The sequence below is a fragment of the Microtus oregoni genome, unplaced genomic scaffold (genome assembly GCF_018167655.1).
Source record: "Microtus oregoni isolate MIOR12 unplaced genomic scaffold, Mior012 000035F_ref0000213, whole genome shotgun sequence".
NCBI classification, from domain to species: domain Eukaryota; kingdom Metazoa; phylum Chordata; class Mammalia; order Rodentia; family Cricetidae; genus Microtus; species Microtus oregoni.
In genome coordinates, this window is record NW_024543094.1 from 8577109 (window position 1) to 8591992 (window position 14884).

General features: G+C 40.6%; 1 protein-coding gene across 1 annotated transcript; it reads right to left on the reverse strand.

The window, feature by feature from the left end:
- Nucleotides 1-5322: 5322 nt before the first annotated feature.
- Nucleotides 5323-14288, reverse strand: LOC121432731 (isopentenyl-diphosphate Delta-isomerase 1). Its single transcript, XM_041630885.1, has 5 exons — nt 13958-14288; nt 11762-11934; nt 10983-11075; nt 10276-10406; nt 5323-7362 (listed from the first exon to the last, which is right to left on the reverse strand). Exons 1-5 carry the CDS (start codon nt 14089-14091, stop codon nt 7045-7047), a joined length of 849 nt encoding a protein of 282 aa, XP_041486819.1. The 5' UTR covers nt 14092-14288; the 3' UTR covers nt 5323-7044.
- Between the last annotated feature and the right edge of the window lie 596 nt (nt 14289-14884).

Below are 14884 nucleotides of genomic sequence, written 5' to 3' on the forward strand. Positions count from 1 at the left end.
GCAGAATGTCTGGCAAATTGACAAGGGCGGACTTGTGATGACTATTCTTGTAGTCAACTTGATTATATCTAATCCAGATCTTCGAGTTAGAAAAACACACCTTTAATCAGATCTTTTCAGCTGGGAAGACATAACCTTTAATCCAGATGATTTGAGCTGCAAATGAAACACCTTCAATCCAGATCTTGAGGTAGTGAGACACACCTTTAATGCAGATATTTAATCCAGATAAAATCTGGGCAATACCTTCTGCTGGAAGCCTCTGTAAGGACGTGAAAGAAGGAAGCTTTTGTTCTTTGCCTGCTCTTAACAAGCTCGTGAGTCCATTCCTTCACTGGCATTAGAGTATACTTCTTTAGGATTCCAGCATATATTAAAGACCAGGTGAGACATTCAGTCTTGAGGACTGGGAGAGTACTATATTCTTGGACCTTCTGTTCACAGGCCCCCATTGTTGGATTATGTGAATCACAGCTTGGATGGATGGATGGAAGGATGGATGAATGGATGGATGGATGGATACAAAGATAGATACAGAGGTAGCTACATGGATAAACACAAACACACAGAGAGGTTCATTCCATAAGTTCTGTTACTTTCGAGAACCCCACTACACACATTTTCTCAAGCTGGCCTTGAATGAGACTCCTCCTATCCCCAGACAGACCACCGTGTTTCTAAGAGAAAGCAGTCCTTCTTGCACAGCGCATCTCTTCATAGCTTGGTTCTGACATCACCACTTGTAACGATACAGCAGATCAATTTTTGTGCTGAATAAATGACCCAATCCAAGGCATTTTGCTGGAGAGCAAGGGGGCATTGCTGCATCCCCCATGCCCTTAACAAGAGCACTCTTAGTTATAGGTTTCTGGGCTGACAAGCTTCTCTTGATATCAACCAGTATCTGAGTTCTAGGATTTTTGATGGGACAAATAAGGGTTCTCAGAAGGAAGTTCTGAGGAAACTGCTTCCTCGCAGGTCCCAGATGTATGCAGGACAGATCATGTTAGAGGCTACAGTCCTTTTAAACCAGGAGAAGACATTTAAAGCCAGAGGGTTTGAACATCCTCCGTATTGAGACAGTAAGGACTATAAAAACAAATGCAGTTCCAGAATTTTAGGGCCTAAGTCCTAAGGGTGGTGATGTATTATAGACTCAGTTTCTAGCCAGCAAATGCCTGTGTCCATAACCCAGAGAGGCACAAAGTTTCCTGGGTCCAAGCTATCAGTGTTCAATCAGTTATTATTATTATTAAGTGGAAAATATCTTTGGTAGGCCTTGAATATGAAATGACCTGCACTGAGAAGCCAGAAAACTCTTGGATGTGTGGCTTGGATGAAGAAATGGAACCTTAGGTGACCCAAGGATTGTCAATGCAATGAAAGCAGTTACCTCATGTCCTGCCTCCAGCGCCCCAGCAGAGCCCACCACCATGCTGTGCCCAGTCCTCTGAAAACCTGAGCCAAAATAACTTCTGCCTATCTTAAGTTGAGTCTTGGCATCAATTTGGGAGAAACCATGAGCAAAGAATTCAAAAACTGCAATGGGTTTTTGTCTAGCTGTGATTGGTCCATGCTCCGTGCCCTTACAAGGAGCCATTGTGAGGAATGAGAGTGACCCACCCATAGAAGGCACCAGCTGGGCCTCGAGCTTGTCCTTACATTGCATTGAAGCTATTAGTTGACTGCAGAGTGTAGTAATAGAAGCGGCGGGTCTGCGTCCCCAGCACCCCGGTCGCCTGGCTAGCTTATGCCCCAAAATAACAACACACAAACTGTATTCATTTAAACACTGCTTGGCCCATTTCTATCTAGCCTCTTCTAGGCTAATTCTCACATATTAATTTAGCCCATTTCTAATAATGTTTGTAGCACCCCAAGATGCGCTTACCAGGAAGATTCTAGCCTACGTCCATCCTGGGTCAGAGCTTCATCGCGTGTGCCCCAGAGAGCAGAGCTATCATGTCTACCCGGGAGAGGGGAGCATGGCGGCTCTCTGAGGCGTCTGCTCCCGAGAGGAGAGCTGTCGAGTCTGAGCTCACTTCCTCTTCCTCCCAGCATTCTGTTCTGTTTACTCCCCCCACCTATGTTCTAAGCTATGAGGCCAAGCAGTTTGTTTATTACTTAACCAATGAAATCAACAGATTGATATATGACACTCCCACATCAGCAGAGAACTTGACTCAAGACTTTGGTCTTGAGTGCCTTTTATTTGAGTTGTCTGTCTTTGGAACTGAACACCCATGATCACCACTGAACCTTGTGAGTGTGCTTACCTGTGGATTGGGTTTGTGCCTAAACTTTGACTTACTGTTTGTTTTAGATTTAGTTTGTCCATGTGCTTCAGTTTATTTTTATCACCAACCACTTTCTATTATTCTCTATTCATTTAGTTTTGTTTTTTTTGTTTTTTTAAAAATATTTATTTATTATGTATACAATGTTCTGTCTGTATGTCTGCAGGCCAGAAGAGGGCACCAGACCCCATTACAGATGGTTGTGAGCCACCATGTGGTTGCCGGGAATTGAACTCAGGACCTTTGGAAGAGCAGGCAGTGCTCTTAACCACTGAGCCATCTCTCCAGCCCCTATTCATTTAGTTTTGGCACATTGTACATTGGCTTCGTTCTTTACCCTTAGCTTTTGCTAGTATAGATTATGTCTAAAAGATAAGGAATTTGATTTTGCAATGTGCTTAGAGGGTACCCACCTGCTTGGTTACTCCCCTTAGTCTTTCCCTGGGATTATAACTTCCCTTATCTTGTTAAGGGTCTTCTGTCCACCGTGGCACTCATTAGACAAAATATGCTCTGTGGAATTTTGAGGGACAACAGTTTCCTCACAGTGTCACAGACAGGTTATCATTCTTATGATGACCGTAGATATGAGTTTGAGAAAAAGGATTGAGAATAATGAGTGTAGAGATGAAGAGGCCTGCATTAACTGAAGTCATGCGAGAACTTGAGGGTCTGAATAAAAAGGGCCTTGAAGAATCCTGTGTGTTCACTCTCTATCTAGTTCATAGCCATTTCTCTAACCCAGGCTATCCCAAAGCTGACAGAGATTACTCTTGTAACTGCTGCTCTTATCAAAGTCCAAATGTCCTCCTCAAGGTTTGGATGTGAGAGGTTTCTGAATTCTTGGTCTCTGGCAGAGGGTGCTGTTCAGGGAGTTGTAAAACCCCATGGTGGTAGATCCCAGCAGGAGGAATTGGGCCTTAGAGGCAACAGGACATGCCAAAGCCATGTAAGCAGCTGCTCCAGATCCATCTTCCCAAGTCCCCAGACATGGCTTCCCTGTCCTCTGAGAGCCCAAGCCAAAGTAAGACCTATGTATCCCATGTTGCTTCTTCTCAGGGAATTGGTCGTGGCAGAAAACTAATGTAGTCCTTGGAGACAGAAGGTGAAGAATTTAGAATTTCTGTTTTTTTTTTTTTTTTTTTTGTGTGTGTGTGTGAACAGCTGTGACTGGCTCATTTCTTTCTATGACCTCACTGGAGCTATTGTGAGGAGTTGAAGACTTTGCCCACATGAGACTTAGGCTAGGGCTGGGCCATCTCACTCTGGAGAGAAGCTATAGCTTGGTTGGTTGCAGAGTTGTTGGACTCAGACATTGGTTCACGTGAACTTTAATATTACTGATCTCCTAAAACTGCTATAGAGATTTGCATTGGTATGGATCTTGGTTTATTAAAGCAAATTTAAGGTCAGTCTTGTTATATGTATATTTCTGATCTTAATTAAGGTATTGTGATTATATAGCTCATTTAAAAATGTAATGTATAAGTAAGAAATATAAGTTAATCACCTATAAGAGTCATGTTAGTTAGGTTTTCTATATATAGAGAGATATATTTCAGTTAGTTAGGTATTCTTCAAATCTTTCAGAGACCTTCAGAATATGGCATTTTAATGTTTTAAGAATTTAGGACTTTTCATGACAGTGAGACACATCTGCTCTTGGCAGCACAAGTTACTTCAAGAGGATGATGGGCATTGAAGAGGCTCCTTATGGAGTTGGTTAGCCATTTGAGCAAGGAACTGCTCTTGCCTGGACTGCTTCACTGTACATGCAGGACCCACAGAGAAATGACTGCTGAACTTGTGTGGTAGGAGCTGCGGGCTTGCTTTTCGTCCTGCCCAGTTCCTGCCACCGGCTAGCTTTACCCAAAATAACAACACACAAACTGTATTCTTTTAAACACTGCTTGGCCCATTATATCTAGCCTCTTCTCGGCTAACTCTCGCACCTGGACTAGCCCATTTCTAATAATGTGTGTAGCACCCCAAGGTGCGCTTACCGGGAAGATTCTAGCCTACGTCCATCCTGGGTCGGAGCTGAATCGCGTCTGCCCGGGAGAGGGGAGCATGGCCTCTGAGCTCACTTCCTCTTCCTCCCAGGATTCTGTTCTGTTTACTCCTCCCACCTATGTTTTAACCTATGAGGCCAAGCAGTTTCTTTATTACTTAACCAATGACCTTCCTCCATCAAACTTGCCTAAAGGTGAGATGATCCTTTGGGGTTCCTGCTTCATGAAAGAGACTGCGAGACATTCTGCAGGATACAGAAGAAAGTGACTAGCAAACTGTCAGTATAGGCAGAATGGTTTTGAAATTTCCTGCTTCATGGAAAAGTCTGCCGGATACTACGGGCTTGTAGGCTGAAAATGGATGCCCCAACAGTACAGAAGAACTTTTGGTAACTGTCCAGGCAGCAAGATGTCTGTCATTTCTAGAGTTTTTGAAGTTGCTTACAATGCACTTCCTGTTTACTTAGGTAATATTATATATATATATATAATTTCTTATTTTAAAAGACGTTGGGGTTGCCCAGAAATTCACTGGGTCAGAATATTTATACACACATCCTAAGCAGCACAGCATGCCCTAACACTTGCCTTTACACAGTCCCAGGTTGCAGTTTAAGACCACTGTTCAGTGTGACAGCCACTAGATATATGAAGCTACTGAGAAACTATATGTAGTCAGTCCCCAATTCGTATAAAATAAAGTTAGAAGTTACTTTAAATACATGTAAGGTACACAGCATTTATCATCTTAAGATAAAATATGCAGACTAACCTATTATATCCAGACATTAACAAACCAGACAATATTAAAATAATTTATTTTTAATTTTCAATAAATATTTGCTACATAGCTGTATCTTCAAATATAAATCAATTGTCCTGAGTTATCAAGAAATTAAAATTTATAAAGTTTTTGTAAGTAAAAAGTATTTATTATACAGCACTTAAGTCTATTTTTTTAATATTTTTATTTATTATGTATATAGGTTTCTTCCTTCATGTATCCTGCAGTACAGAAGAGGACACCAGATCTTATTACAGATGGTTGTGAGGCACCATGTGGTTGCTGGGAATTGAACTCAGGACCTCTGGAAGAGCAGGCAGTGCTCTATTCCTCTGAGCCATCTCTCCAGCCACCAGCACTTAAGTCTAAAGTTGTCTTAAGATCTCAAATTTGACACACCAATGGCAAGTTTTAAACAGTACATCAGTCAAGACACAATTTCAACATATGCCTGTCCTATAACATCAAAATCTCAATATAATATATGCTTATAACATCTATCTATTCCTCGTCACCTTCCTCACAACTATTCCCTCCTGTTTCCACCTCTCAAGTAAGCCCTGCCTACAGAACAGTAAGTGGTTCTCTACCAGCGGTGTCTCTGCTCCTATCGGACACTTGGTATTATCCACTGAAATTCTGGTTGTTGCTGGGCATGATGGTGCAGGCCTTTAATACTAGCACTTGGGAGACAGAGGCAGGTGCATCCTGAGTTCCAAAGCTAGCCTGGTCTACAGAGTGAGTCTAGAAAAACCAGGGCTACACAGAGAGACCCTGTCTCAAAACTTACCCCCCTCCCCATTTTTTTCTGTTGTCTTAGCAAAGGGGTGCTAAATGCTATTGAGTGTAAGGGTGCAGATATGCTACTAAACATCCCACCCAGGTCAGACCCCTATAACAAGATTATCCAAGCCCAGTGCTGGTGGTGCTAAGAGTCTTCTCAACTCCTGTTAAAGAACTCGCTCCCACCTTGTAACTAACATCTCTTCCACCCTAATGCTGAACGAATTTTGTTAAATGGTAAATAACTATTTAAAAGAATTAACCAGTTATCATCACCACTAAAAAATAATAATTAACTTTAAGCAATAAAATAATTTCAGGACAATTAAAGCATAAAATCACCCCAAAATGACAGAAATTAGCATATAGAAAAGGCCTTTCAAAACTGAGGGCCAAGCATCCAAGGGTTCAAACCAATTGTATATTAAATTTGATGTGCACTGATCACAAAGCATAGTATAACAACCATACACGTTAGCATTTACACTGTGGTCAGTGCTACAACCAACCCAGAGATGAGGTGACGTGTGAATACATCAAATACAACGTCATATTGTACAAGACTCGAACTTCCAGAACTTCAGTTTTGAAGGGAGTCCTGAGATTAGGAGGGATGACTGGATACCATTTATTCCCCCATGAATCTGCTGTGCCTGTTATTAGTGTTATAATTATTTTAAGGACTAGGAACTCAACAACCCATGACTTCATGCCTGCAAGGCAATCATGTTACCACTGAGCGTATCCCCAGCTTTGACCATTTAATCTATCAGTGCTGTTTTGAAACAACTAAGTAATCTCTTTTGCTCATTTTTTTGGCCTATGATAAAATTTAATGGTATAAAAACACTTAGGAATAGCAAAGTGTTCTGAAAATGTTTGTGAAAATGTAAAAAATGAAGAGTTCTACTTATTTATCATAGTCATGTATTTGAACAGGCTAAATTAAGTTTTATTTATGGCATAATTTTGCAATAACCTCTCATATCTCTTATAAACAGCAGTGCATACATACATACTACAAAACTGAAAGTCAATTGGGCTTTTTTTCTTAAACAAATTCTGGTTGTAAAATACCTATGTATTATACAAGGGAGTCCAGTTCAAAAGAAAACAAAACAAAAAAACATTCTGACAAGGTAGAAAAATTTTCAACTCATTTACACATTTACATTCTATGTATTTTCTCATGGTCAACAAACTGACTCAAATGGTTTAAATTATCCCACCATTTAAAGAGAAAAGTGTCTGCAATAATTTTAAACCATGGAGTTAACTTAATTTCACCACTGGCTGCTTTCTTCATCATTTCTTTGAGTTCTTCCTTTGATACATAGCAATAGCTTTTAATCTCATTGGGATCTGGATTCAGTGTTACATTCTTCCTCAGAAACAAAATATAATCAATTTCATGTTCACCCCATATACCATCAGACTGGGCCTTGTAGTAAATTCGTGTTAGATAATGCATTTCCTTTGGATCAACCTACAACATAAAAAGAAAACTCAATTAATAATACTACCAATGAGGTCAGGCATTGTAATGCATGTCTTTAATCCCAGTACTCAGGAGGCAGAGGTGGCTGTTTCTGAGTTTGAGGCCAGTTTGATCTACATAGTGAGTGCCTAGCTAGCCAGGGATACACAGTGAGACACTGTTTCAAAATATTAAAAGATAAACTAATGACAAAAGATAACCTAAAACCAACACATCTCAAGAATGTCTTTGTCTTTTAAATTATTTTTGTGTATGAGTGTCTTGCCTCCATGTGTGTCTGTGCGCCACTGTGGTTCCCGGGAGAAGAGAACAACGGATCCCTTGGAACTGGAGTTAGAGGATTGTAAGCTGCCCTGTTGGTGTAGAGTACTAAACACGGGTCCTCTGGAAGGCAGCCAGTGCTCTTAAATGCTGAGCCATCTCTCCAGCCCTTTAACAATATCTTGAATGGCAGCAGTATAGTTTTATAATCAGAGCTTTTAGAGTATTATTCTCCTATTGATGATTATGAAAAATTATTACTATTTTGAGTGTCTAATTTTTTTATTCCCCAGACTAAACATAAGTCAATTTTTTCAAAGTATTAAAAAATAGTTACTCGGGAGCTGGAGAGATGGCTCAGAGGTTAAGAACATTGCCTGCTCTTCCAAAGGTCCTGAGTTCAATTCCCAGCAACCACATGGTGGCTCACAACCATCTGTAACAGGGTCTGGTGCCCTCTTCTAGCCTGCAGTCATACACACAGACAGAATATTGTATACAAAATAAATAAACATTTAAAAAAAATAAAAAATAGTTACTCAAACTAGAATGTATTAAATATATAGAATATATATATTCTATATAGAATTATATCTATATATATATATTCTATATAGAATATATATATTCAATATAGAATAGTTTCTCAAAATAGAATGCATTCATATTTTAAAGTTGCTATTACAAAAAAACCATTTTTTTTGTTTCAATAGATGTGAGACACTTTGTCTTAATTTTTGAAGAGAACAATTCAGTAAGGCATGGTGGTATGCATCTTTAGTCCCAGCATGCTGGCTGGAAGCTGAGATAGGCAAATCTCTGAGAGTTCAAGGATAGCATGGTCTACATAGTGAGCGCCAGGCTAGCTAGCCCTAAATTTTGGTTTCTTAAAATCACAGTCCTAGTTTTGCTCAATATTGATATACCAGTCTATTATAATTGAGCAAATCAGAGATGAATGCTGCCTTGTAGACATCCTTAGGAACATGAACCACAAATCTAAGTGAATTGAAACAACCTTTTCCTTCCTTTGAATTGTTCCCTTAAATTATACACACACACACACACACACACACACACACACACACACACACACTTTATTTTATTTATTTATTTATTTTTTTCTTTTGAGGCAAAGTCTCTCCAAGTAGCCCTGGCTAGCTCAGAACTTGCTATGCAGGTAAGTCTGGCCTGAAACTCAGAAAACCTACCTCTGCCTCCTGAGTACTACGATTTAGCTCAGTGACTTGCCAAGCGTGGATGAAGAGCTGGGTTTCATCCTTAACACCACATAAACTATGCAAGGTGCATACTTGTATACTCAGCACTAGAAAAATAAAGGCAGGCGGATCATCAAGATCTTCAGCTACATGAGATCCATCACATCTCAGAAAGACGGAGGCTGGAGAGATAGCTCAGCAGTAAGAGTACTGGCTTGTTTCTCCACAGGACTAAGGTTTGAGTCCTAGCACCAACATGGCAGCTAACAACCAGCCTTAATTCTAGTTCCAAGGGACTGAACTCCCTTTTTTGGCCTCCTCCGTACTATGTGCACATGGCACACAAGACATGCATGCAAGAAAACCAGAGACATAAAATAAAAATAGATATTTAAAAAGTTTTGAAAAGAGGCTGGAGAGATGGATCAGCAGTTAGGAGTACCACCTACTCTTCCAGAACCCAGGTTCAGTTCCAGCATCCACATGGGGCTCAAAGCCATTTGCCACTCCAGTTCCTGGGCTCTAACACCCGCTTTCTGGTCTCCTTGGGCACTAGGCACATATGTGGTGTACATCAGTGTAGGCAAACCATAAAATAAAAAGGTATTTTTTTTTTTTTTTGGTTTTTTCGAGGCAGGGTTTCTCTGTGGCTTTGGAGCCTGTCCTGGAACTAGCTCTTGTAGACCAGGCTGGCCTAGAACTCACAGAGATCCGCCTGCCTCTGCCTCCCGAGTGCTGGGATTAAAGGCGTGCGCCACCATCGCCCGGCAAAAAGGTATTTTTTAAGAAAGAGAAACAAAAATTTGGCTGAGTTTGGAAGGTATGCCAATAATCCCAGTATTTAGGAGGCAAAAACAAGCATATTGTTTGTTGGAAACCAGGATGAGTTATATAGCAAGACACTGTCTCAACAAAAACAAAACAAAACAAGTCAGGCGATGGTGTACACACCTTAAATCCCAGCACTCCAGAGGCAGAGGCACGTGGATCTTTGTGAGTTCGAGGCCACCCTGGGCTACAGAGCGAGTTCCAGGACAGGCTCCAAAGCTACAGAGAAACCCTGTCTCAAAAAACAAAACAAAACAACAACAAAAAACAATATAATGCACATAATATAATATTCTAATATTCCTTATTGAGGGCTAATTCTATAATTAGGAAGCTATAAAGCACAGACCTGTACTACTGTAATCACAGCAATTTGGGAGACTGAGGCAGGAGGATTGGGCTACATAATGAAACTCTGTCTCAAAACAAACTTCTTGGCCTGGAACTGTAACTTAGCAGACATGTACTTGTCAGGAACGTACAAAACTCTGGGCTCCACTCAAAGCATTGCTGAAAATTTCTTTTTGGTGACCAGACAATATTGAAAGAGTGATTCAGACTTAGGCTGCAAGCTCTCTGACAGACTGATTACCTCTTCTAAGGGGATGCCCAGTTCCGCTCTCAAGCGCCTCTGTGCAGCTCGTTTCACACCGATGGCGTTGTTTTCTTCAAGCTCCCCTGGATTACTTAAGGGATGACTACAGCAACTATTGGTGAAACAACCTGGAAAATTGTAATATGAACCAAGATAAACTTCTCTTCAAATTAGGTCTGAAAGATCATGGAAGGTTTTTTTTTTCTTCTTCAAATATTTATTATGTATACAATATTCTGTCTGTGTGTATGCCTGAAGGCCAGAAGAGGGCGCCAGACTTCTTTACAGATGGTTGTGAGCCACCATGTGGTTGCTGGGAATTGAACTCAGGACCTTTGGAAGAGCAGGCAATGCTCTTAACCACTGAGCCATTTCTCCAGCCCGATCATGGAAGTTTTATAAATAGTCAGATGAACAGAGTTTTAAGTCAGTTACAATGGGCTACCTAGATTATTTTCTTTGTTTTTCTTCTATATTATTTTCTAAAAGACAGTTATGGATAAGTTTTAATGCTTTCTTAAAACCAAGAAGATGAAAACAGAGATAATTCAGATATTAAGGTTATACTTATTGGATAAGCTTATTAAAGTAAATATAAATGAAGCCATTTACCAAGCTATTCCTTTTGGACCTTGGCATTAAGAAGTTCAATCAGATTAATATAGTTCCCAGTAGAAGCTAGCTTGTGCATTAAATATACTAACCTGGAAAGGTAATTTTAGCATCTGATCTCTGCTGTAACAAGAGCTTATTTTCAGTATTAAATAAGAAGACACTAAAAGCTCGATGTAACAATCCTGAAAGCAAAAAGAAGTATGACTGGTTAGAAAAAGCCCGTTATTTGTCCAGTTTTCCCTCTTGCAGATGAGACTATGACTAGGAATTTGCTGACAGTTCTGTTATTAACAGGAATTTCTGTATGGCCGTTATGGAGAATAGTTCCAGCACAACAGTAAGACTCAGTCACCAAGTGAAAGGAATGGCAGTGTCAGCAGCTTTAAGGCAGGCCAAACACTTTTGGTAACCGCTAACCCAGGTCATTTAGTTTCCTGCTGTGAGTGTGGTGTGTGGTGTGTGTGTGTGTGTAGGTTCATGTTTCCCTTCAACATCTACTTCTCTCTCTAGTCTTCAGAAAAAGAGGCTTGAGTAGTCTGTTAATAGTCTATTTCTTCTCTATGTGCCCAGAATAATTCTCAAGCAGTTTAGTAAGATACACAAAGTGGAAAGAAATATTACAGGAGAGGTAGCAAGGCAGATTTTATCACTACACTGCTTAACTGGAATGAAACGTAAAGTATCATTAAGAAATGGATCTCTGAGCACTCGGGAGGCAGATTTCTGCAGAGTAGCCAGCCAGAGCTACACAGTGAGAACCTCCCCAGCCCCAAAGGAGAAAACATTCCTTTTATACCAATATTTTTCTCAGCTAACTGGAAAAGTCTAGACAAATCACTTTATAACAAAGACTATTTTAAAACAGTACCTTTGTCAATGTTTTCATTCAGGTGACAATTTTTCTTGGTGTCAGCCCCAATTTTATTGTCATTTTCATCAATAAGAATACACATCTCTGCCAGAAGTTGAACCTGTTGTTCATCAAGATGGCTGGTATTTATTTCAGGCATTGTGAAAGAATGTCTGATCTGACCTAGAACACTGACATTAAGAAAGATCATCACATTAGCGTTTTCTAAATGGCATATATATATAGTTAAGAATATCTAGAGTTGAGCTGAGGAACTAGTTCAGTCATTAAGCTTACAATTATGCTTTCTGTTCCCATCTGCCACCTCACCATTCCATTGCCCTTGGGCTTCTCCAAGGATGCCACTGGCCAAACACTCGCCCCTACCTTGACCGTCATTTCTCCTACAATCACAACTAGCATTCTATGACGGTTGCTCTAACATGGCAACTCAGTGTTCTGTGCAAATTACTAAGCAGACGCCTCTTGGAGCATTGGAAAGTCAACTCTTCTCCCTTGGAGTATTTCTCTTTACATATTTTCCCATGCGTGATATGGCTCCAACCTAACGTTTCGTTCTATTTTTCCATAACAGTCTCTGGATTCTTTATTATATGTTCCCACAGTCTGCCCAATTACTTTTGCCATTCACTTCCTCAGTACAGCTGCTAAAGAACACTACACATCAATGTTCATTAAAATCCAATTTTCAAATTCCAATTCACAATCCTATAGACAATGTCCCAGTAAGATTTTACCCAATTTTCAACCTGGGCTCATAGTTAAAAAAGATTTATGCAACTATTTTGTTAGTTCTCCTAAGGCAATATATAGATGATATTTTTGATGAAGAGGCAAAAACTTTATTCACTATATTCAAGTGGATGCCTTAGAGCAGTTCCTGGCATTTTTTTTAAAAAAAAACGGTGAATTAATATAGTGTCAATTCTGCCTTTGTAAGTGCAAGAACTAGGCAACGCCTAAACTAGACAATGTAAAATTAAGTGCAGCTATGTTCTAATAAGTCTTCAATTTATGGACACTAAAGTCTAAGTTTCACTTAATCCCCATGTCACAAAATTTTTCTCCAGAAAAATATTTATAACATATTAGGTTATAGTTCAAACATCCTGACCTTAGTGTAGACACTTAATTTTCTGATCTCTAACTCCTTAAGCATTTTGGTATTTTAAATATTTCTGTATTTTAACATATTTTGCACCTCTCTATCCAGAAATTTCTAACTTTTTTAATGCTTGTAAGAGTACCTTACATATCTTCCCAGTTTTTTTAAAAAATAAGTTTTCCCACACTATTTTGAAGAGTCCATGTTCTCTAATTTCAAATATACTGGAGTTTGGATTACTGGAGTTTAAACATACCACTGAACGGCTACCTAATATAACTTTCTAAAACTAAATACAGTACAGAATAACTGGGGGAAAGGGGAATATCACTGATGACAATGAGGCTAAATATTGAATACTAAATAAACAGAAAGGAGGTTAATTATTACATTAAAAGGACAAGCTCTGTAAGAAGTAAAAATGGACTTGAGCTCACAGGATATATTTACAATGTTCATAGGCTAATTTAAAATCCTAAAGTAGATTTCATTCTTGTGGCATTACTAAACTTTTTGAACGTCTTTAACTCATAATGCCGGGATATTAAGAATCAACTCCATGATTACAGAATAAAATTATTCATTTAAAGGTAAGAAAAATACACACCATCGAACTCAAGAAAAAGATAAAACCCACATGGATATTTACCAACTACAACACCTGCAAGTCCCCCAAATAGAAGAACGCAGCTTAGGAATTGACCTGTTTATTCAGTACTGGAAGAAGAGGGGTGAGGTGCTCCAAACTGAAGCAAAGACTACATTTTCTCAAGTTAAGTCAGCTCCCTTTTTCTAAGTCAGCTTCCCAAGGGCTATGAACCGCAGTATTTCTTGGACTACTGGATCGCTCCTCAGGGCATCTCCACGGAAAGCCCGCCCGGTGGACCCGATGCACTGCCCCTGGGACACAATAGACCACCGATCCCCGCCCAAGTGGATCAAAGCCTAGACTGAGGCAACGGTACTCAGGCGGCCAGAACTCAGGTCCACCACGGCGCAGAGGTGGGAAACCGAGTCACCTCAGCCTCATCCTGCCACCCAGCCCCTCCTGGTCCCCTCGCTCCATCCTTCACCGAAGTCACACTTACCAGAGATTCCAGCTAGAAACGCTGTGAAGTCCTGTGCGCCTTATTTCAACGCTCTTCGCAGCAAGCCCCGCCTCCAGGCCCCGCCCCTTAAAGACATGTCCAATCACTTGCGCCAGCAGTCGTCCGCGCCACATAGCCTCAGCCAATTGCCACTAGTGTAAGCCTGACGTCCACGGCCGCGCCAGGCTTGCGCTCGGTGGCACCACCTCCCTGGCGCTTGGCTCCGAAAAACTCTCCGGAGGTTTCGAGAAGTGGCTGCGGAACTGGGCCGCGGTCTAGGGTGTTGGCGGTTCCTGGTGCACAGCTGGAACGTCCAGCACGCCTGGCTGCCTCGCGGAAGGAAAGCTTTTCTACCGGGAAGACGTCTTGAGGATGGTGCGACCCAATCGATTGTCAACCAATGGCACCTTCGATCATGCCCGGGCTCGCCAATCAGCTGGCGGCAAGGTCAGGGCGTGTCCCAGACGCTGCTCGGGTGTGTGTGCGTGATGATGTCAGACGCCTTGAGACAGGAGCCCTGGCGAGTGCACTTCTTTACACAGGAACGTCTCAGCTTTTCCTCCTTGTGACAGGGAACCTTGGGGTCTTGCCCAATCCGATATTCTGTTTGTTAAAATCAGACCTAGAGGGCGGAATGAAACTCTCGTGGGACTTGATGAAAATTAAGAAGAATCAAGAAATCATTGTTAATATGTTAGTTTGGAAGATTTACCCTTACCTCCCCAATATGCTTGCTATTCCAGAAAGAAAAGTTTGTGCATTTGCAGCAGCAATAATTCCCAAGCTGCTTTGCAATGCGGAATAAATTGTTCAGCAAAGTTTGTACTGGATTAATTGATAGTCATTAAACCATCCTGTGACAATCCATTCTTAATAAATTTAGGAAAGCAAGGTTATATGTTCACAGTCTTTCACTACAGGTTATAT

What these genes read in the sequence shown, in the direction of transcription:
- LOC121432731 (XM_041630885.1), bottom strand. Translation starts at nt 14,091, where the DNA reads ATGTGGCGCGGACGACTGCTGGCGCAAGTGATTGGACATGTCTTTAAG. An exon ending in GTTTCTAGCTGGAATCTCTG is followed by an intron (nt 11,935 to 13,957) that starts GTAAGTGTGACT and finishes TCTTAATGTCAG; the next exon opens with TGTTCTAGGTCAGATCAGAC. An exon ending in GAATGAAAACATTGACAAAG is followed by an intron (nt 11,076 to 11,761) that starts GTACTGTTTTAA and finishes TTTTGCTTTCAG; the next exon opens with GATTGTTACATCGAGCTTTT.